This window comes from Lagopus leucura, unplaced genomic scaffold (genome assembly GCF_019238085.1).
Source record: "Lagopus leucura isolate 7727_CA_CO unplaced genomic scaffold, USGS_WTPT01 Super-Scaffold_100016, whole genome shotgun sequence".
Classification (NCBI taxonomy): domain Eukaryota; kingdom Metazoa; phylum Chordata; class Aves; order Galliformes; family Phasianidae; genus Lagopus; species Lagopus leucura.
Genome location: NW_024962270.1, coordinates 7,532,908 through 7,555,918, shown reverse-complemented (window position 1 = coordinate 7,555,918; position 23,011 = coordinate 7,532,908). Strand labels below are relative to the sequence as shown.

Sequence of the window (23,011 nt, the reverse complement as noted above, 5' to 3'; positions counted from 1 at the left end):
GTACACAAACACTCCCAGTCAAGCTGGCTTGTTCTACTTGATAGTGCTGCTAGTAACACAAGATTTGAATTTGTCTGGCAGTCCTTTAAAATGGTCATGGGAAAAACATCCTCCAAGCAGCAAGTTTCAAACAACTAAAGCAGTGCACTTGTCAATGTGTCAATGTTTTGATGCCCCAATGAGGACAACATGTAACCTGCTTACTGAAAAACCCCAAAATTCGAAGTTAAACCAGTGAAAAACCTAATTTGCACTTCTAGAACATACATACAGAACATACCAAAACAACGCAGGCTGGAAATGAAATATTCAGCACTGAAAGTATTTCTAGGCACACATTACCTCTCCATGGCCAATAATAAGCTGCGACCAGCTCATCCACTCAGGGCACTTGTCTCTGTCTGTAAAGGTTGTGTTGGACTTCCAGCAGCAGTGCTCGTGGTTAAACCAGAAGCCTGCTAAACACACTCCTTCTTTCAAGTCTGTCATCCAGTGGGCAGAAATGTCTATTAGACCTGCTAAGGAACCTAGTTTAGAAAAAATGAAAATTTAATAGTAAGCATATGATGCAGACTCAGATACCTGAAAGTCTCTGTTTTGTTTTATTCTGTCTCTATTTTGACTTACCTACCATTAAATAGAGCAGCACTGTTATTTTTGCCTACAATTATCTTTTATTTAAAGGAAGGATTTGCTTAAGTCTACACTGAAAAGAAGGTCACACAACGAAGCAGAGTTAACAATATTTCCAAGGTTAACCATACTTGCAGTAAAAATCATTCTAAGTTGCGCTAGAAACTAATTATTCTCAATTACATGGAATTAAATATAGCATGAAAATTAGTTGGAGGAATTGGTCTTATCATGTATCATGTTCCTGGAGAACATAAAACATGTCACTGGTCTCCAGCACAAGAGCTGGGATCCACAAGTTATAGTAACAGTGCTAAGGCTGGACAAGGAATAACTGAATTTGAAGAAAACATTTCCAATCCCAATTAAAAACAAAAAAACAGAGTCAGTAAGGAAAGTAATTTTTATTTTATAAGAGGAAGCTTCAAGTAATTTTCTGTTTTTGTATTAAGAATAACTCTTACAGCATCCCCAAGGAAAAAAGCGTCATCATCTCAGTTCTTAGGTAAAATGCCACATCAACACAGAGGCCAGGAATACAGACCTCTGATCTGTAGCAGTAAATCCTAGTATAGGCTCCAGAGATAACATTTGGCATATCTTCCAGTTAATGAAAAACTCGCCAGCAGCTTTTCTATGTAAATATTAACAGAAGATTTGATATCATCCCTCATGTTGAAGGTTTAGCTGCCTTCTACCAAGATCTGCATCCAGCTGATCTATATCTTTTACTCTTGGGTTCAAAGTTTCCTTCTGAACTAATTTAAAGAGTTCGGTCAATCAACTGCTGAAAAAACCTGACTTCGCAAGAAACATCTCTCACCCTTTATTCTCATGAAGAGTGAGGAGGACAAAAAAGAATCTTGTTAGCATTCCTTGGCATCAGCCCCTCCAGTGTTAATAGAAAGCATTCCAAGATTATTTACATCCTAACACTTCCCTCTGATCCAGTCTATTTCAGAGCGATGTACCAGCAGCAAACAGTGCCCAGGACAGCTTTCAGTCTGAGTTTTGTTATCTTGGCGTTTACACAAATAGTACCTCAGAGCATTTAGAAATAATTCTCCTTAAATCACAAAGCAGTAGCAGAGAGACAAGCATCAGTGCAGTCCCTCAGCCCTTGTTTCTGGGACAAATTTTCCTGTTCTAATAATATATCAGAGTTGATGCAAGGAATTGATGTTCAAAATTAAGGTTTGTTCTTACCTGCCAGCAACCCAATGAACAGCATCAACAACCAGCCAGAAAAGGCATCACTCACACTGTGTATCAGGGCCCACGTTGACTCTTTACTTTTGCTGGTAATCTAGAAAAAAAGATTAACAAATAAAAAAACAATCAGTTGAGACACTGATCTATTTTGGTGTAAGCTATCTGAGATGCACATGGTGACACTGTTAGTGAGAGCATCCCTGTAGCAGTATCAAGTTGCTACTAGCTTGATGCCACAGGCAAATCACAATGCTTATGGGGCCCCCGAGCACTTTGCCCCCAGCAACTTCTCTGTGCTGTCTTGTGGTATTGATACCACACCAACTGAGAAAGCAGTTGTGACCAACTTTTTCATGGTTTCCAGCTGCTCCCTCAATATCTGTAAGGAGTAGTAGAATTATCTATTTGCAGGCTGAAAACCAACAGAGTTTGCAAATGACTTATGAGCTCTAGAAGAAAGAAGCATTGATTGCACTTGAAAGCTGGACTTGGAGCTGTCCTCAGACCCCAGATACCACAGTACAGCGAGTTCCTTGGAGGCTCTGGCTGGGTCTGCCTGCAACAGACAAGGATGGCTGCAGCCTGCCAGCCCTGTCAGTCTGACTGTGCCTGACAGCAGCACAAAGAGGCAAGCAACAGCTACTGTGTGCCCGCTGCCCCAGCTCCTTTCACAACACAAGCATTCCAGTACACCATCATTATTCCCAGATGAAAAGGCACATTGAGGAAAACAACAAGTCCTCACTAAAATGAGAAAGAATCCTTTCTTTCTCAATGATTTTCCTTCTTTTTTTTCCCTCTACATTTTGTCTTTCAAATGCTACACTGTTCATCAGCACCACAGCTACTGAATGAAGGTGAGGACTGAAGTAGTAGACAAAACTACTGCCCTGATAAAGGTTTTTATGTGACCAGTGTACATCTCTTTGGCCAGCAGTATTTTCTAGCTTTACCCAATTTCAATTTCTTAAAATTTTCCTATCTACATGTCTTTCTGTAAATAGGAAATAGATTGTCCTGTTACAAACTCACATACATTGTTTTTGCATATGTCTCCGTGTGCGTACGTGTGAAAAAATGTTGGGGTTTGTACTCAGAATGCATAGAAAGGAACATTTAGGGGGGGTGAGTGGCAACAACTGGGCATGGAGCCTCTTAGTTGGGCGTATACTTGCACAAGTGATGACATTACATTGTATTCCCACACACAGAGCAGCGAGGATTGAGTTCAGCTTGTGTACTGTTCTTACTTAAATCACAAGTTGCTTTGTAAAGCTCAAAAATAAAACGTTACAGAATATTCTGGCAAGTAAATAGACAACTTTAGTTCAGTCAACACTCCAAGAACTCCACTAGCAAGAGCTTCTCATGAACCAAGAGCATGTTGGGGACACTGGTACTTTATTTAAAACATCCCTTGCTTTCTAAGCAGATCCCTTTAACTGCTGACAGCACTGAAGTCCCAGAAGCAGAATTTGTTCCAGCTTTTTCAACCATGCAGCACAAATTTCAGTAAGAAAATCATTCAGAAGAGTATCCCATTTCTTTATCAATAGCACTGTGTATAGCAGGACCATAGGTGCTTATGTTCTTCCATATAATCCACGTAAAAGTAATATAATTCTTCCAAATAATGCATACACCTTCCATGAGTACAACTACAGGCTTTGCTATGCTTCAGAATTGAGCAAATTTGATATGGTGTAAGGAGACTCCCACCCTAGATATTTCTCTTGCAAATGGCTCCCTAGTAACATCATCAGAACTAAGATTAGTTCCAAGCAAGTCAATTCTTCGGCCTCAAGTGCTGAGGAGGAGGAGTAAAACAATATTACCTCTCTGTGCCTGTCCCGGTCCCTGGACTTCTCTCGCACCCAATCTATAGTGTTAAAATCTTCATAGGTCCCCACACCGGGAAGTGGTTCCTCCAGAAAATCCATCATTTTGCTTGCACCGTTCATCCCTCCTCCATTATATGAGGTAAAGCCTGGTGGGAAAGTAAGGGGAAAAAATTGAGCATTTTTTAGTTTTCCCTCTTTTCAGGAAAAACTTTAAAAAAAAAAAAAAAAAACTTCATCAAAATACTGAGCTAGGTCAAACTATAGAAAGTTGGAGGAACTAATCAGTTTATCAGCTATTCCATTAGCTAAATGCTACCAATTAACAATTCCAGGGATAACCACCCAACATTTGTACACACTTCCCCAGATCCAGCATTTCACATGGAGAAGGGCTCTTTCCTGGAAAGATCTGCTGAGGAAGCACTAAAGTAAACTAGCATCTAGATTTAACTTTTCCGTAAATCCAGGGTATATCATGGCTGTATTTTGTCACCTGAGGAAAGTGAGAGGAGAAACCGAGTATTTAAAACCTCCAGCAGAACTGAAGGGAGCCCTGGATGATCCAGAGCAAGACTAAAGTAGCAATCAAACCAGGACTACGAATGGGAGTGGGGAGAAGCAAATGGCCATCTGCCCCCCAGACATCACTGGAGTAGTGCCCACAAAGCAGAGAGAAAGCAACTAAAGCTTGAGAAGAGCCATGCTTTCCTTCCTCTATTACCTCAGGAGTTTGCAGTCTCTTTTCAGGTCCAGTGAACCCTGTCAATGACAAATCACTTGACCTTCTGTCTCCTCTGCTCCAGCCCATGGAAGATGATGTTGAATTGGGATGTTCCCAAACTTTCGGTGACAAGACAGTCTCTGCTCAGTTGGGAGTGCAGACCAAGAGATTGAGGAGGGCAATGTAAGCATAATGTGGAAAGCTAATCACTTGTGTTGTGAGAAAGGTTGACCTAGTTCTTCTGAAGGCATGCAAAAACTGTGCAGAGTATATCACTGCTTCAAAGCAAAACCTCCTAAGCGTCATTCCCCTAGTTCCAACATCCTCTGCCATGGGAAAAAAAAATTAGTCCTGGACCTCATCACAAAAAAGGAGGTTCAGCCCAATGGACTAGGGTTGCCTTTGTTTCCAGAAGCCAGGCCCCTGCCTCCTTTCCAGCCCATCCCTCTGTTGAGTGCTTCCTCCTCCCTAGGGCATCATATGCACGGGACAATGACCACCCACACCACAGGCCTCTAGGAGCTTTCCTCTCATGCACAGCAGCTAGAAGCAAGTGTCAGCAAGCTGACCAGCAGCCCCTGGACCACCACTATGACCTCCATCACAGATCACTCCCTGATGTTCTTGGTAGAGGTGGTCAACCAATGCCATTTCACAGGCTCTACTGGCCAAATCAAAAGGACATTTCAGTCAGTGGGAACAGAGACCTTCAGTTGAAACAGGTAATGAAGAATGCCTATTAAGTCAGATACAGGACCAATTTCACTGCCATGCAAGGTTGTGGATGACAGAAGAGTTCTGTCATGCTAAAAGCTGCAAGGATACACAAGCACACTTGATCACAGCAAGATAGGCCTGCGGCAAGGGTGATGGCAGAAGAGGGAGGAGGTGAACTGTCCAAGAGCATTGGGGTCAGTAAGGAGAGAACAAATCTTGCCCAGCATCCTGTCTTCCCCATTGCCCTGCCAAAGAAAAAGGCGACTGAGCAGAAAAGCAGCAGAACAAGAGCTGCCCTTAGAGCTTCTCAGCAGAAGCCCTAGACCCCAGTGGGTTTCACTGCCCTGGAAAATGCAGTTAAAATTCTTTCACCTGGAAACATTCACACATTTATTCCTGATTTCACTTGCTCCTAAAACAAAATATTGACATCCTCCTAAAGAAACTTTAGAAACTCTATTAACGTCACACTTAGTGCTTGTTCCTTTAAAACTGTGTTTCTTAAAGCCCTATTCAAGCAGTTTGAAGGTGATGAAATGCATAGGGCAAGTGGGGAAAACTAAACAAAAGCCTTTCAAGCTTTACCTAAGGAAATCAAAGAGTCTTCTCAACAGATTAACCAATAAGGAACAAGTCCTTTTATGCAATTCAGTCCAAGCTCCATTCCTTTGCTTGTGCAAGTACTGAGGCCTTTGCTCCAAGTCAATACCTACAAAATCCTTCGGTAATTTTACTTCATATAATTTTCTTGAAGCCATCAGATACTGAAAGGGCAAGAAACATTGGAGATGAAAAGTGCTCTGCAGTACTTTTTCCACTGTACAAAACTGTCCACAGAAGATACAAACAATGCTACTCCACACACCAAATACTAATTTTGACACTCCCTTAAGAACCCTTTCATGCTACTTCCATTCCCAAGGCCTCTCTATATGGCTCTAACAGTCCTCCTGAGACCTCCTAAGCTTTACTGTAGCCTGCTGCGGTGCCATTTGCTTTTTCATTTTTAAAAGCTAAAACCACAGTAAAAGAAAATCACCATTTCAAAAGTATGCAAACCAGAAAGGGCAGCTTAGAACTGAGAGCTGACAAATCCCTTCTTTGCACGACTTCAGCTCTTCTGATCAGCAGCCTTCACTCATTGACAGTTATGATTCAAACCATGCTCAAGTGAAGAGTGCCTTTTGTTATAAGAAAATTGAAGACAGAGCAGTACATTCTTTACACTGAGCCCAGATGATGACAAACACACAATCAGGAAATATCTGTCACACACTAGGTTGCAGAGGCATCTTTGGCATGCTTGGTCACCACTCTTTCCCTTGATATCTTTACAAATCATAAGCCAGCAGGAACACCCCACTACCTTCTATTCACAACCCTTCCCAAAGCAAAGCCTCTTCCATTCAGTTTAAGACATGGCAGAGAAAGGACGCATCAGCTGAATGGGAACTAGAGCAGAATGCATCTGACAACCTCTCCTTTTGCACCTGTGACCCACCTCTGTCCTCTGTGCACAGGAAGACAGCACACCAGTGACACCCAGCCACTGCACTCCACTCCTGGAGAGACACAGAGCAATGTACCATGCACAAACCTCAGTTCTGAAAACTTTTTAAAAATAGGTTTGTACAACATGCTGCTGTTCAGGAAATAAGAGAAGGGTGCTGCCAGCCAGATAATGTGCACATTGAGCAACCTCAGTAAGTGCTTGCCAGCCAGCAGCAAACCAAAGGCAGTTCAGATAAGCTATGAGAAGGCAGAAACATACTGAGGTCCTCAATAGCCCACTTCTCATCTGAACTGGAAACCCCTGCCTTAAATAACAAATCATTCACTTGGCAGTCCAGAGCACACCAAGTGCCACTTAAGCCCTCTGTGTTCTGCAGAGCAAGCAGTGGCTCACACAGTCCTAGTAAAGCAGTCAGGCATGTTCTAGTCCACAATGCATGTTCCTTCTCTTTCAATACACTGCTACAAGAAGAGCTTTCAAGGGCATACACATGCAGACCTCGCGTAGAGAAGCTAGTTTTTCAGACTTGCACAGGTGAGCAAATCTAGTAGAAGTTCTATAGCTCTGTAAGGCACTGAAGGTTTACAGGTCAGAGGAAAATAATAATTAAAAAAGCTAAAATTAAAACTGGGTCAAGATTTAAAGGCAGTGGAGAATAAGTGTTAAAATTCCCATATAAAAGGATAATGCTTAGTATTTCATTCACTGTATTTAGATTACAGATACCACCATGCAGAAGATGTAATTGGGTGGGGAGAACTTGAAATTACTGCTCTCTACCCTGTCATCTAAAAGCAAGAGAGGTGAAAAACAGACGACTACGATGCCTTTCCAAGCCCGCTTCCCAGATTTGCATAGCAGCCTCTTAACAGAGAAAACGCCTCAGGAAAAGATCAGTCACACAGCATACTTGAAAAGCACCACAAAATAACCTACTTCAGAAAGAACAGAGAAAAAAAGCCTTCCTACTTCATTTGGGATAAATATATACACACACATATACACACATACATACGTATGTGTGTATATCTATCTATCTATATGATACAGATATATATGTATAGAAAGTGAAGTTCTCAGAGATCTTCCCAATCAGTGGAGTTCACAGACCACAAATACAGCCTACCCAACTTGCACTGTAAAGAAAATGGGATATTTGTCAAATGCCTTGAGGAAGTACTCCGTCTTCAACATTTTTGCAGTCGGCTGGACATCTTGGACATACGCAAACTGGTGTCAACGTTTTCAAAGACTTCCTCATTCAAGTATGCCCACTGGACATCTTAAGTACTATTCAACTATCCAACAAATCTGACAGACCAAACCCTCCTCAACAACTCATGAAAGTAGCACATTTAAACAATCTTCTGAATCTTCTGAACTCAAATCCTCTGTGTCTTCTGAACAGTAGACAACCAGGTTCACCATGTCCAGCAGATACCTGCAACTCATCTGCCTGTTTACCTACGTAAACCCATATGGGTGAGTTGCTTCTATGGGGCATCAACACAGTCAACAACAGTTCACATAAATCTCAATTCATAGAAATATTAAGGCTGGAAAAGACCACTAGGATCATCTATTCCAGTCATCGACCCATCACCACCATGCCACTACGTCCCTAAACTGACGCGATGACTGTGGCTGTAGCAGAACTGCAGTGAGAGTAGGGCAGGTTTTGTCCAACACATCAGTTCAATGCTAACAGCCATCCACGAGCATGTTAGTACTTCAAAGACCACTCCACATCTACATGAGCCACTCTACGGTGTATTCTCCCTGTCCTCACCACCTTGCTCACCTTTGTCCAGCTCCCACTTAAAGGACCACCTTTTACATTTACAGCGGACTTTGAACATCAGCTCTATGACAACAGCTACTCATCTGGAAAAGTGAACTATTATGGTAGTTTGAAACTGATGGCAACTGATGCTACTTTGAGAAGCATTTTGTACAAAAAGATGACACTGGCATCAAACTCTACTCGCTTTTCTGAAATAACTGCAAATAATAATAACTGGATATATATATCATAAATAACTGAAAGAGCTACCACAGAGCAACATAGCAAGACCTCAAAGGCAAAAAGTCAGCAAACAGCACTGGCCAGCAAGCAAAAGGGGCTGCAGTAACCAAATCCTCAAGGTTTACCTGCTATTCCAGACCAGAAGACTCACAGGTATCAGAATATATAGTACCACCAATACCACATTCAGCAACTGCCCTGGGAATCTCTATGAAGAGGGTTTCATACTACAAAATCAGGGCCCCAAAGTATTTGAGCAATACATGGGAATTTCACAGCTGTGCAAGAGGGTAAGCTGCCCATTTGACACAAGATAATGAGAAAATGTCCTTATATTTCTTCCCAAGTATAATAACTGAAATATAAAATGGCTGACAGCCATAAATATTTATCAAGATCATATTTCCTGCCTCAGCTCACTGCAAATGAAGAATCCTAGGGAATCCATATAGGAATAAAGGACAGAAATATGCTCAGTAATGCCTCGTCAAAACAAAAAGAAGATGATCCTGCAGCTCTCCACAGTTCCGAATACATCTTTAAATCAGTACTTAATACCCACATTAATACCCACAGACAGTAAGTTAAAATGCACCCATTATTTTTTTCAAACACTTTTTTTTTTTTAAAGCTTTTTGAGCACCTCTTCTTTCCCAAATGGGTTAATGCTCCATTTTTTTTTTTTTATATTCTTCCTGGCTTAAAAAAAAAAAAAAGAAAAAAAAAAGAAAAAAAAAAGAAAAAGGCAGAGCTTGTTGAAGTTACAGACATCTGTCATTTGCAGTACAGGAACCCCAGAGGATTTATTAATCAGCAGGCCAGCACAGCAAGGCAGCAGCGCCAGCACCTGGGAGAGGGGGACTCCCTCCCTCCACACTGCTTCTCCTGCTGCTGCAAATCTGGAAAGAGAGAGGATTTTACAAACAAGAGGAAGACCTGCAGTAAGCAATCATCGCATGGCACAAAGCCCACAGACCACCCTGGCCGCTCACCCTCGGTAACCAGCCTTTCATCCAAGGAAGAGGAACGAGAGCAGCCCCAGAGCCACGACCAGCAGCCTGCTGCTTGCCGCCTGACCGCTTGCAACGTGCATCTTCAGACGGCCGCGTCCCCCCGCTCAGGTTCTCCGCAAGCGGTCTCCTCACCCTCACTTAGGCGTTCCTTTTCCTGCAGAAGCTCCTTCGAGAGCCCATCGCACAGCAGCGGGAGTCACAGGAAAACGGGAGCTGCTCGTTCTAGGGCAGCGCTCGCTGCATATCCTTTCCCTTTGGATTCAGGTGAAGACCAACCCTGGGCGCGCTGGGCTCTCCTGCACTCTGAGCATGTCGTCAGCAGCGACAGTCACATGAGCCCTCCACCTCCTGCAAGGGGCAGGAGCAGAGAGGCACGGGGAGCAAGGGCAAAGGGAGCCGGCTGCCTGCACCGAGCGCAGCTCCGGACCCGCAGTGCCAGGGCCTCAGCCCGAGGCAGGCGCAGCTCTTCAGGCAGCGCTCAGGACGTTTTCCTGGCAGAGCGCGTTCCCCAGCGCTGAAACGCGCCCGGTTGCCGTGCTGCAGGCGCGGCACGCAGATGGCTGAAGCGGACTGCGCAAGGGCTTTAAGATGGAGAATAACTTGTTTCTAATGCTATGTGCTTACAGAAGCACTGGAAGTTAAACAGGTTTAAAGCTGTACAATGAGAACTTCGGGGTCTCCTTCACGCATTTAGCAATGCAGATTCCTGACAGCAGTGAGTCAGCCATCGACTGACTGCAAAAGCCTTTCTTTTCCCAAGTGGGTGACATCTCACTTGCTAACTGGCTGGTGGCAATGCTTTCTGCTTACTGCCTCCCAGAAGGCAGGCAATGAATTTATCTGTTGCCCTCAAGTGATATGCCAGTGTGCTTTTCACAACCCCTCCAGGGCCTCATTAGCACCCTTTATCTTGCCACTCTATGCACATAAGAGCTCAAAGGGGTAACTGATTACGTTCTTCTGGTTCCAGCTTCCCAATGGTAGCTTGTCATTTGTATCTGTATCTCAGAAGTTTGAAACATTACACCTTAGCAAAGGTTGACTGGTCCTGTCCTTGTGCTGGCTGGCAGCTCAGCAGGGCATTCTGCTGCTCTGGAAACCGTACCTGCCTAATGCAGAGGTCAAGGATGGATGCATCTGAAGAAAGTGTGCCCAAGTGACAAAAGCACTGCCAGCTGAGGCAACACTGGCAGCAACATGAGGACTTCCAGGTTTGAATGGCTGACAATATCACCTACACCAGATGTAGTCAGGGTTATAGTTTCAACTGTTCTCACATACCTGTGTACTAGCTTATCATACCTTAGATAGCATGTTGTTTGCTGCTATTCTATTTCTCAATTCTTCCCTTTAGAGCTCAAAAGAAAAACAGCAAGCCTCCTTAAATCCTACAACAAAATAAAACGTTCAAAAGGATGGAAATTCTTTTAAGTTTTCCTACAAAAGAAATGAGGAACACAGATCTGCTTTCATCATACTACATTTTAAAGTACGTCCAGAAGCCACTGTGATATTCCAGCGTTACACCTGGTTCCTGCACACCCAGGGGCTGCCTTCCCACTGCAATCAGCTGAGGAAGAGTCATTTAAGAAAAGCACAAAATAAAATGGCATCATTGCCAAACAAACTCCCAACCAGAACTGCTATTCAGAGGGAATAATTTGTATCTTAAACAGTTTTGAAAATGACTATCAAGGTAATGCAGTACAACTTACCTTGATAACAAACAACAGACAGCAATATCTAAGGAGGCAAATTATTTGCAAAGATATTTGTTCCAATAGTGCTTCTATTAAGGAACCTGGCTTTGTAAATCTTTTATTTCTTTTGAAATGGAAGAGGACCACAGACACAATAATCTAACTGACAGTGTATTTGGGGATCCATGAAGCTTTTTACAGAACCTTCTTCAGAGGGTCTTAAATTAAGGTCTCTAGGAACAACAGGGAAAGTTCTCTCATGGAAGAGCAACTGGCTGAAGACATAGTATCTTAAAGGCTAAATTCATTGGTTTCCAAACAGAAGGAAAGCAACAGTGGAATCCCACTCATTCCTGTTTGCACTGGAGTATGCAATAGATTTGTAAGTCATCCAAGAAAGTAGTGGCAACCAGCACCTTCTCAGTTGGCTGTGAAGAGCTATGGCTGGATTACTGTCAACAACGCAAGGCATGGGCTGGAGGGATATGAGAAGACAACTGTAAATGATGTGAAGCTCCAAGTTGGTATGTCTGAAGAATTCAAGTGTCTGTGGATAATTCTCTGCCTCAATACTCAACAACAATCAATCAACAAGGAAATAGCTTTTTATAAATTCCATAAAATAAAAAATAGAAAAAGATTTGCTGCTGTAGAAATGCATCTTGAATACCCTGTGTAATGGTATTACAAGTATAGGAAAGAAGAAGCAGGCAGGATTCTGGCTTTAAACAGCTTCACTAAAAAAAGCCTCCAACCACACATCAGATAGCAAACACAGCACACCAGACACATCCCAACTAGGCACGTGCAGAAGATTACCATAAGACAAACATCACTTAGCACATATCCAGCCACAGTAGAGCTTGTGCCACTGCTCCACCTGCATGACAGGTTGCACACCTGACACACTGCTATCAGCAACCATGTTCTGAATTCAGTGGGGGAAATTCTGTAGAGAGAACTGAAATCAATGTTTAGGGAAAACTATTTCCCCTTTTAAATTTCCCCTTTTCCTCCAGTTTCAAAACCCACAAAGAGCTATGCTTCCTGCAAACAGAAAGAGCTCCTTTTGCTGAAACTGCTTCTCTCCACAACCAAGTTTACTAAAGTGATCAGGGGCAGACAAACAGCTGTTCTGCTGCCACACCACAGTCTCCTTCAGCACTGTCCTCACCAGCTTTATTCCGGCTTGCACATTTCAGCGGGGCAGACCTCACCACTGCAAGGACCAAAGACAGCCGTGCTCAGACTTCACTGATTGCTGACACCAAGTTTTTTTTTTTTTTGATAGAAGCAATTGCAGCCTTCAAATTCACTGAGCAGAGATGGACAAAACCTTGTTTAAATAAGGAGGGAAACAACTGAGTGCTGTTTTGGGAAAATAGCAAAACATTTACATAAACTATGTTATCTATCACTGTTTTGAAAGTAAGAATAGAGCAACAATTTCCTTGCAAGAAGTTAGAGAAAGAATTTAACCCATTCTCTAAATATTAAACATAATTCCTTAACTTCAGACATCTGATATCCAAAAAACTATGGAAAAAGCAGTTTGCAAGAGCAGGTAATAAAACCATGAACTCACAATTCCATTAACAGCATGTACAAAGCAACTATTTCCTATGTATCTAATTTTGCATTAACTAACATGTGGCTGGACTTCATTTATATGTTTATATTAAATATATGTATATATTTAATGTTCATTTATAAAACTGATGCCCATCACTATGTCAGGTTGGAATAAGGACAGTGCCTAATATCTGTAACAGAGCTCATCTGTCAGGACTAGCCATTGTCCCTTCCATTAGCTGGAGTCAGCATAACTCACAAAACAGCATATGTCTTGTACACATTCCCTTCACACACAAAGAAGCACTTATCACTCAGAGCTGATGCAAGCACAACAATAACACACTAATTGTTCCCATGCTTGAGCCTTAAAATGATAAAAAGGACCAACTACAAACTCCTTACAGTATCTCCAGGGAAGAGTGGGTTCCGCTACTGGCAGGTGAGAAGCATTTGAGGAAGTCTGTCTTCATTTGCACTACCTTAGGGCAGATCATGCAGGCAAGGAGTAAAACAGAAGGATTACTTTTTAATTTTTGCCCTAGGATAAATAGGAATGGGGAAAGAAGATAAAAGGTTTATGGGAAGTCATGGAGACTTGCAATCTGCTGTTCAAATTCAATACTTTTGCTGTGAAACAAACTTATGATTAGAAAAATTTGACTTTGTCTTCTTTGAGTTATTTAGTTCAGCGATACTCTGCAGATTAGTATCTCCCCTCCTGATTTCACAAATCCAGACTCTGATTAGATAGAAGTAGCAACAGATCTTTCCTTTACAACAAGTGGTGATAAAGCTGTTCATGCTGCTCAGCATCAGACCCCCTTCCTCTGTTGAAGATTTTCCTATCCACAGCAGCAAGGCCAAGGACAATCTTTAAAATTATAGGCAAGGAAAAAAGGAAGCAGAAAGGACAGACTGTTCATATCACAAACTCCTTTCAGTCCTTTCACATCTACAATAAAGATACTTCCCCCATAGCATGGCCAGCTCTTCCCTACAACAGCTACTTCTGGAAATTCCAGAAAGGACTACTCAAACATAAAAAACAAAGTGGTAAGACAGGATATGCTGCATTTAATATGAAGATGATCACGTAGATGGTTAACAGAGCAGTTTTCTTCCCTGCCACACTACTGTATGCCAGTACTGAAGCAACTCACATGCTGGAAAAAAAACATGCAGTGCCTCTCCATTACACTGAAGTCATTCACATGCTTCTTGCAATTGCCATTTATTTTAAGGTTATTTTTCACTTTGCAGACAACACACTTCCCATCAACCACTGTTAAAAAAGCAACACTGGAAGCCAAGTGTAACACATGAACAATTGTTTGGCCATTCTGCAAAAGACTATTCACAGTTATAACGCAATGCAGCATACTGCAAACTGTGCTGGTGCCAGGAAAGGCTTGTCTTTCACACTAAGCAGAGACCACAGAGAAAATATTAACAAGGAGTCCTACCAAAAGACAATATAAAAAAAAAAGAGGATAGATGCACGGTATTACCTCCCATCTCTCTGTCGAGTGGTGGATCATCATCTGCCATAGAGAAGTCCAGAGATGCTCCTACTATTTCTAGCATATCTTCATCACTAGTGCTGCTTTGGAAACTCCCTCGTCGATAGCCTTTCTGATCCATAGCCAGAGCTTCCAAACCTGGGAGCAAATGGAAAGGTTTAAGAGTAGAAATGTTTTTAGAGTAGAAATGTGAAGACATTCTAGAAAAAAACTGGGCAAATGTCCACTGGACGTTTTGTTCCCCAAAAAACAGGAGGCAGCATTGCTCTTCCCATCAGAGGGGAAGACATACAGCAGTATTAGGACACTTGTGGTCTTGAAAGGTAACGTGTTTAGAAAACTTTATACCCCCAATACCAAAGGCAGCCCTTGTACTGCAACCATGCCTGCCTCCCAGACAGCCTGTGCAAGCACACCAACTCCCCATCTTTGAAGGATGGCAGCACACATGATAGACCCAACATACAGGAGGAAAGGATCCAAAGCAGAGCCATAGTGACTTTTTTTTCCTCTATTTCATTTTCCACGGTACCCTTGTATTTATTGCTAAACTGATGTGCAAAATCCCCATCAGAGGACAGAACCTCACCAACACAGCTGTGTGACACTGCGCAGACATGCCAAGCTCACTTGCCTCCTGCAGTCACTTCTCCCTCCTTCTTTGAGGTGTACACAAATTATCAAAACAGCTCAAGTGAATAATGATTTTTAGTTACCTGAACACAAAACTTCAAAATTCCATTCACTGATGGAAGCGTGCTACTAAACTTCATAAATATTCTTGATCAAGTGTCCTTAACCCACTGCCTGACTTGGCCCTCTCAAGGAGATGCTGGCAGTAGGCTACGACACAAAACCTGTCTTCTGCCCAGAGAAGTATGGGTGCCCCATACCTGGAAGTGCTTAAGGCCAGGCTGGATGGGGCCCTGGGCAGCCTGACCTGGTGCATGATTTAGTCAGGCTGGAACCCTTCCCAGAGAAGGGGGTTGAAGCTAGACAACCTTCTAGGTCCCTTCCAAAACAAGCCATTTTGTGATTCTGCAACTGCCTAGGATGGCAGGGAAACGGTGAGAGCACAAGAAGATCTAAGCATTTAATAATAGCATAAGATGGGAGAAAAAAGATATAATCAGGACTCAGCCTCAAAAATAGCCCATGGAACACAAAAATAGAAAGCTTTGCATCCCAATGAAATGATAGGCCATGTTCACTTTTCTCTTGTATACACGAGAGAATTAGAGAGGAACCAAATATGCAGCTCAGCCTTAATTCAGGAAGGGAAAAAAGCAGCATGTGCAAACAGTCTGAATTACACAGTCTGCAAAAAGCACTTCCTATTAACAAAAAAGCACCACTCCAAAAAAACGTTGGCACTGCACAGCAAAGTGACACACTGAGCTCTTTACTGAGCCTTACACTGTAGAAAACAGTGTTGCTTAACTTTTAAGCCCTGTTTATTCACTAAACTGGTGCAGAACACACTAGTAAAGAAAATGCTGAGCACTTGCTGCTGGGAACTTGTTGTCCAGGAAGGCACATGAGCTGCTGGACTCTGCTCTGCCAGAACCGATGCTTTTAACACATTCCAAAAGCACAAAGGCAAACCAGGTTAAGACTCAATCAGTATGCACACAAAACTAATGGTGCTTTTTTTTTTTTTTTTTTGAGCTCAAAGCTATTATTTGCCAGCTAACAATAAAATCAGGTTTCACTGAGTGCTGTGCTGTCCCTCAGCTAATCCGCTCCCAGGAAGCACAGCTGCCTGCAGCAGAGGGGACAGGGCCAGCAAGACTCATCCCAGCAGAGAGCTAAGAAACTGTGCTTGTGCATCACAGGGCTAACACACACCAGAACAGCCTAATAGGTATCTTCCAGTAAGACTGCATGTAAGCTTATGTATGAACGAGGGTTAAAAGAGGTCTGCGTTCATATATTTCCTCTGCACTGAAAGCATGAATTCCCAGCCCTGCTAAAGCTGCTTCCCTTAGCAGACAAGAGGCACACAGCTGCCAGCACACACTGCCTGTTCCAAAGGGAGGAAACTGGAGCAGTGTCAGCTCCTGCTCTCTCCTCTTTATCCCTAACTTTGCTCTCAGTCACAACAAAGCCAAAAAGCAAACCAGTCTCCAGTGCTGGCAGATACTGGGTAAACATCTAGCATCTATACAGCTGGAAAAGGACAGAGAAGATAATTCAATGACCCACTTCTTTCACAAGTCCTAAATCCTAAGAGATACAGCTTTAAACCACTTTTTTTTTTTTTTTTTTTTTTTACAATAATATCCCTTCTATGAGCAAGCAATACTTTGCCATTCTAAATCACATACACAAAAACACAGCGACTGCTCTCATGCTTATCTCATGATTAATGTATCACAATACTTAAACAGCTGCTGCTTCTTTCCTATCAGACCACGCAGCAGGGTGCTGGCATGGTTTGCACACTCTCCAGGACCCTCCCATTGCAATCATACATACCAAAGGGCTGCGGGTGCTCCCAGCGCTCCATTGGGTACCAAGCCATCCTTCTGGAGATGCTCCCGTTAAGCTCTTCTACTTCTTATCAGCCTGACATTTTTTTCCATCTCAATAAGGCAAAGGGAAGCAATGAAACAGAACCCGAAGAAGACAGCTCTGTGATGCCTGGATGTGACTCAGCAACAGCAATCAGGAAGCCCAGAGTACCCCATTGCCATTCTGGTTGAAAAAACCCGCCCCTAGTCTCTGTTACGATGTTGGCTCCATTGCTTGCAACATTTAAATCAGCATCAGATACTGGAGGCTTTTTCTCCCTGTCTCATGCTTTGACACCATCTCCCACCCATATCCTGCAGACCTGTTCTCTTCCTTGTCAGACCCTGTCTTGGTGCTCTCTCAGTTCTGAAACTATTTCCCCTTCCCTTCCCACACACACCAGCCCAGAGATACAGAAGGGCTGCTAAGCTAAGCAGGGGGCCTGGAGCAGCTCTTCAGGAATGCAAACCTGAGGCTTTCGAAGTTGGAACATGCTAAAAGTTTCCAAAACACTATTTCCTCCTCATCTGATACAAGGCTTGGCTCCAGCTCCACCACCAGCACAAAGACATTATGCTCTTTAAAAAGAGCATGGAGTAATTCTGATCAGCTGCTTCCATGAGTCATTCTTCCTGAGGGGAAGGAGCAAGTTTACCACCTAGCGGCTACTTTAATTTGAGAAATCAAGGGCCAGACCACAAGGCTACTCTTTTTCAGAGATTAGCAAATCCGAGCTTTAAAGCTCACTGCAATTCTTCTTCCCTGTCCCACTTTGGTGTTTCATCCCGAGCGCCATGTTCTCACCACAGTATCCCTCTGCACAACAAGACCCACAACTAAAAAGCCACAGCAGAGGGCAAGAGGAGCCAGCAGCTTCAGAGCAGAGGAGCCTACACCATAAGAACACCACCAATGCACTGGTCGACTCAGTAAATTGTTCTGGGCTTCGTCACACCACAGTCCATGAAACGTAAACCTGGGAGTCCCAGGTTCCCACGTGCAGGCTGGGAGTTACAGGAGGAAGCGAGCACAGCTTGCAGGGAGCACTGCTGGGTCACCCCCAGTGACCAGGCAGCACCAACCCAGCCTCCCAGCCTGCCCAGCAGAGCCTCAGTTCCACTGGGATGGAGCTGTGGCACATGCACAGACTGTGCTTTTCAGACAGAGGAAAGGGGTGGGTGTTTCTTTTTTTTTCCCATTTTCACAGAAGATCAAAAGAAAATTCTTGATCTTAACAAACTAACTGTAATTTCTTCTTTAAAAGCTAAACATCAAAAGAGCACGCATACAGAAGACTTCCATGTGTGCATCTCACACAGTTGCCCGGGTCCAGCTGCTAAGGAAAGACGATACCAGGTGAGAGCTGCAGCACAACAGATTGCTGCTGTAACACAGCCTCAGAAGTTCATAGGAAGATTTGAACTAAGCAGCTTTGTGACCTGCTGCAGCAGCAACACAAATATTGTACAGAAAGGGCCAGAAGTGTCTCATGCACCCCAATAAAAAAAAGCAGAACATTTCTGTTACAGCAGGGTGCTGCTATAGCAGGCTGCTCCCTGTGAAACCCTCCTGCTCCCAGAAGATATCAGAAGGATTTTACCACCACAGTATAAAGCACAAACATCACAAACACAAGGGGAGTTCTCCTCTTTGGATTTTTTCCTGGCAGAAGCACCACACTAAAACGTTTGCCCTCACCTGAAAACAAATGTTCAGTTCCAACAACCAGTGCAACCTGCGCAAAGTGCAAACTCTGGGAAGTATTATTTTGTTGCTTTCTAAAAAATATGACAATTTTAAGTCATTCCTCCAATTCTTTGTGCTGTCCGAAGACCTGAAGCAACAGCCAGTGAGCTGATGACTGACAGGAGTTTTAAAGCCATGCTCTATATCCCTCCAGGTGCAGAAAGATCTTCAAGGATAAATGAAATGCTATTTCAGTACATAAAACATTTTATTAGCAATGCACGGTTTCACAAGCAGCACGTAAATCATTTAACAGAAGGGTTTAACAGTTCAGTGAAGATTATCAACATGCTTTTCATCACTGTAAAGGTAAGTATATGGTTGTAAAATTATTTATTTACCTATATTGACTTCTTGCTGTCCTGCTGCCTGCTTCTAATCTGAACAGCAGACAACTGCTTCTCCTTTGAGCATTTGCCCACCTTTCTTCAAGTGAGGTGGAGAACGGGCTCTGGGGCTGTTCTGAGATCCGCAGCTCAAAGCAACACAGCACACTCTCCACAATCCAGGTCAGTTGCTGCCCTCGCTGCTGTTTGAGCAATAGCAAACAATGGGCAAACTGTTGTACAGCGAAACCAGCCTGAAACAATAGCTTGTTTTAAAGAAACTGGGAAATCGACCAACACAATCCAAACACAAATGCTTAGAGCTGAATTGATTTAGCATTTATATGTGGTCCTTTTGTTTGTTTTTAAACATACTCACACAAGCCCTAGGGAGATGAGCAGTAAGCCACAACAGGATATTCTATGCTATGATCTGACATTGTTAGAGCAAGATAACGTTCATGTCAAGCTTTACCAGGTAATGCTAGATAGAAAGCGACTCAGAAATCCTGCCATGTTTCAGGTTTCCCCAACACTTCCGTAAATTGGGCCAACACAGGCACCATGTTAACAGCATAACTGCCATCCAGGCATGTTTACTTACTGACAAGCACACAGAGACTAACAGCTGATGTCTTTAAGTCTGCATTTGTCTCATCTCTTCTTGAATTATTCATCGTTCCACTTAAACCACTCAGCTCACTACAGCGGAAAACTCAACTGCAGGCAAATCTCAATCCAACTCCCGAGTTACTGTACTTCTTTTCTGAATAAAACTCTTGTTTCTGCAAGTGTTGAGAATCATATATGGCTGTCAGGAAAGCTATCTTTAAAAGCAAAATGCTTTGACATTTCACTGACTAAATCAAAAACCCCCGTCACCCACTAATGCAGGTGACAACAACCAAGAGCTTCCAAGCACACATATGAAACCAGAACTCTGATCCAATTCAAGACCGGTGTCAGTCTTCCAAAAGCAATTTGCAAAAAGAAAGGTTGTTTTGTATAAATACAGCTAAGGTAACAGTAGTACTATATTACTAGAAACGTTTTCTTCACTGCTTCCTCTCAGCTATCTGCTGCATCAATTGGCCTATCCAGGAAACCTCATTCTCCCTCCCTCTTCCGGCGCACGCTCAAGTTCTTTGAAATATTAATCACATTGGGCACAGTTTTAAGGAATTGTGCTAAAACAATTCCAAGCCACGTTTAAAAGTCAATGATCTTACTGGAATTGCTAGTTATTAGGTTGCTAAACCAAGCCCCATTTTGGACTTGTAGCAAATTCATGTTGAAAACTTCTTAAAAGTGATGCAAGACAGCAATTGGGCAAGTTTGTGTGCAGAGAGGAGTTTTCATCAAAACGAAAGTACACAGAAGTGATGAATGTAACCACAGCAAGAACTAATGCTGGCCACTGATCTGTAAACATTATTCAGGTTTCCTACAAATGCTGCAGGAAGCAGGTTTCTAAACAGACACCAACAGGGCTAAGTTAGCTCCCCACCACACACAGAGCCTCCCCTACTTTCAGGGCTTCCCCACCTGTAGAGAGTTCAGAGGCAGGATTTCTACAAGTGTTCACAGGACAAAAGCAGATGATATTTCCAAGACACAGCACGTTCCCGGCACTGGCTTACATCACCTTGCACCACTTACCAAAAGCTGAGAAACAATTATTCCTAATAATTATTAATAAGTAAACACAGCTCTGAAGCCTCTCACTGATAAAGCTGATAATTCACATTACAACTTGAACATTTTTCTTGATGCTGTCATTATTTCTACAGTTAACTATACCTGGAAACTGGGTTCCCCTAATGATAGGGCTGCTATAAGCACCAACAAATGCAAAGAGGTGCGCGGGAGGATGGAAAAAGGACAAGAGGCAAAGGGCACAAACAGGAAGATAGGATGTTCCCTTTGAACACCAGAAAACTTTTTTCACTGTGCAGGTGACAGAGCACTAGCATAGGCTGCCCAGAGAGGGGATGAAGACCCCTCCCCAGAGATACACAAGACCTGCCTGAATGTGGTGCTGGGCACCCTGCTTTGGGTGTCACTGCTGGAGCAGGGGTGGGCATGATGGCCTCCAGAGGGTCCTTCCCACCCCAACCAGTGAAGGGTTCTGTAGAAAGCCACAGACACTGCTGTACTGGAGATGCACAGCAAGACCTGTCCCACATGCAGATACCAGTGAAGTACTGTGACAAGATATACACAACTGGACAGACCCCAACTTCACCCAGAACAGACATGCTCTGTCCTCAGAGCGTCTGACTTCTTCCTGTTTGAGCAAGTAGAAACATTTACGACAGCTTAAACTGCCTGTTATCTACTTAGAGATACAGACCGCACCTTGAATTTCCCAACAGCTACCCCCATTGCCAGAGCTATGCATGCTGCTTCCAACCTGCTGACACACCTCTGCACTGCAATCCATCCAGCTTCCATGGCAGGAAGTGATTCAGGGCAAAGAACACACTGCAGAATAAATGTAGGTCCCATACAACTGCCACTTATGTTTCCAAAAATCATTTTAATTGGCATCTGCCTTGTGATGATAACCATAGGCCCATGACAGCTCCTGGGCCTAGGCTCTCCTCCTGTTCAGACACCCACCTTTCCCTAATCGGTTTGTTTTTTTATCCTCTTGAGTATTACCCATTTGAGGGTGGCTTCTCTTCCTTATAGAAGGCCACAAGTGCCCACCGACTCCAAAGGTGGCACCTTCAGGGTTAATTTCATATTTCCAGCAGCCCAGTCAAAGTACAGCACAGGTCATCGTGACAGCATGGTCCAGACCAAAGCAGCCTGTTTGGTATATTTGCTGTGATCACAGTACTGTGAGCACAGACAGTGCTTGTCTTCAGAAGCTCTTATTTTTGTAGGATGCTTCCCACAGAAAGCGATCTGGATGTGTACTTGTGAAAAAAAGGTTCCTTAAGTGAGCAAGTGGAAGAAAAAATGTATAGTTTCTGAGAAAATAAGTTTCTCATAGTTTTTCCCATCTTTCTGCCCCTCAACTGAATAAAGTAGGACCTAAAATAAGTCCTCCTTATATGTAAGGGCCAGCCCAGCCTTAGCTCCAACAGCGCTGCCCCAGTCCAGCAGCAGAGCCTCTACACACGTATCCACTTGTTTCTTCATAAGCACTTCCAGCTCAATTTTCCAGTCAATGTTTTGATAAAAAGTAGCCTAACCTGAACGGAAAATCAGGCCATCCCTAGGTTAGTAAACCTTCACAGCACTCAGATTTCCCTAATTTAGCCTTCCCAAGGCAAATCAGAAGTGTGATTAACACATGATCCCCAGCAAGACAGTCAGACTAAGTGCGGGTGTTTTGCATCACAAAGACAGCCTCAGCATTAAGAACAGATCAGATGCAATTTTCATCATGAAAACATCAAAATCTTGGATGAGGCTCTGCAGTTCTTCCTGCCAAAACCTCCAGCGAAGCTGGATCACAAACAAAGCTGTTCCCACAGCCAAGTCCTTTAACAGGAGAGCTCTGGGAAGCAGAACAGTCCCAAAGGCTCGTTCTCATTAATGAGGTAGGCTCCTTCCCCCCCTCCCTGGCAACTAGTTCCAACCTCAGATTGGCATAGGAGTATGTTGAAGTAGCTACAGCCAAAGCCCACTCTAAGGAAAAGCAATGGGGAGTCAAGGGGTGCACAGGGCAATGCTCACGTGTCTGAAGGCTGCAGATGTCCCCTCACCTCTCTCCACAGCAATGAACTTGGGCAGCAGCTCTGGGCTCTACGCTGCACCCATGGTGCCAAGGCTTGGGGCTCCTCTATGGACCCTGTGAGGTACCAAGGCAGGCACTGAGCTTTAGCCTGCACCAGACTGCTACAGTCACAGCACGCTCACATCACAGCTCGCTGCCTTACACTTTCACTTCTCTCTTCTGCTGTATCTGACACTGCACAGCACTTCATTACTTTGATCTGC

At 43.4% G+C, this 23,011-nt stretch overlaps 1 protein-coding gene across 11 annotated transcripts in view; it reads right to left on the bottom strand.

The window, feature by feature from the left end:
* Positions 1-23,011, bottom strand: part of LOC122182845 (H(+)/Cl(-) exchange transporter 5) — a 41,952-nt gene that overhangs the window by 9,849 nt on the left and 9,092 nt on the right. For 6 of the 11 annotated variants that reach the window (XM_042876462.1, XM_042876460.1, XM_042876459.1 and 3 more), the window contains 4 exons: positions 14,460-14,609; positions 3,681-3,832; positions 1,840-1,939; positions 343-527 (listed from right to left, as the gene is read on the bottom strand). In XM_042876462.1, coding sequence (XP_042732396.1) covers positions 343-527; positions 1,840-1,939; positions 3,681-3,832; positions 14,460-14,592 — 570 coding nt within the window. In that variant the 5' untranslated portion in view covers positions 14,593-14,609. The other 5 variants (XM_042876463.1, XM_042876456.1, XM_042876466.1 and 2 more) reach the window with 5 other exon arrangements.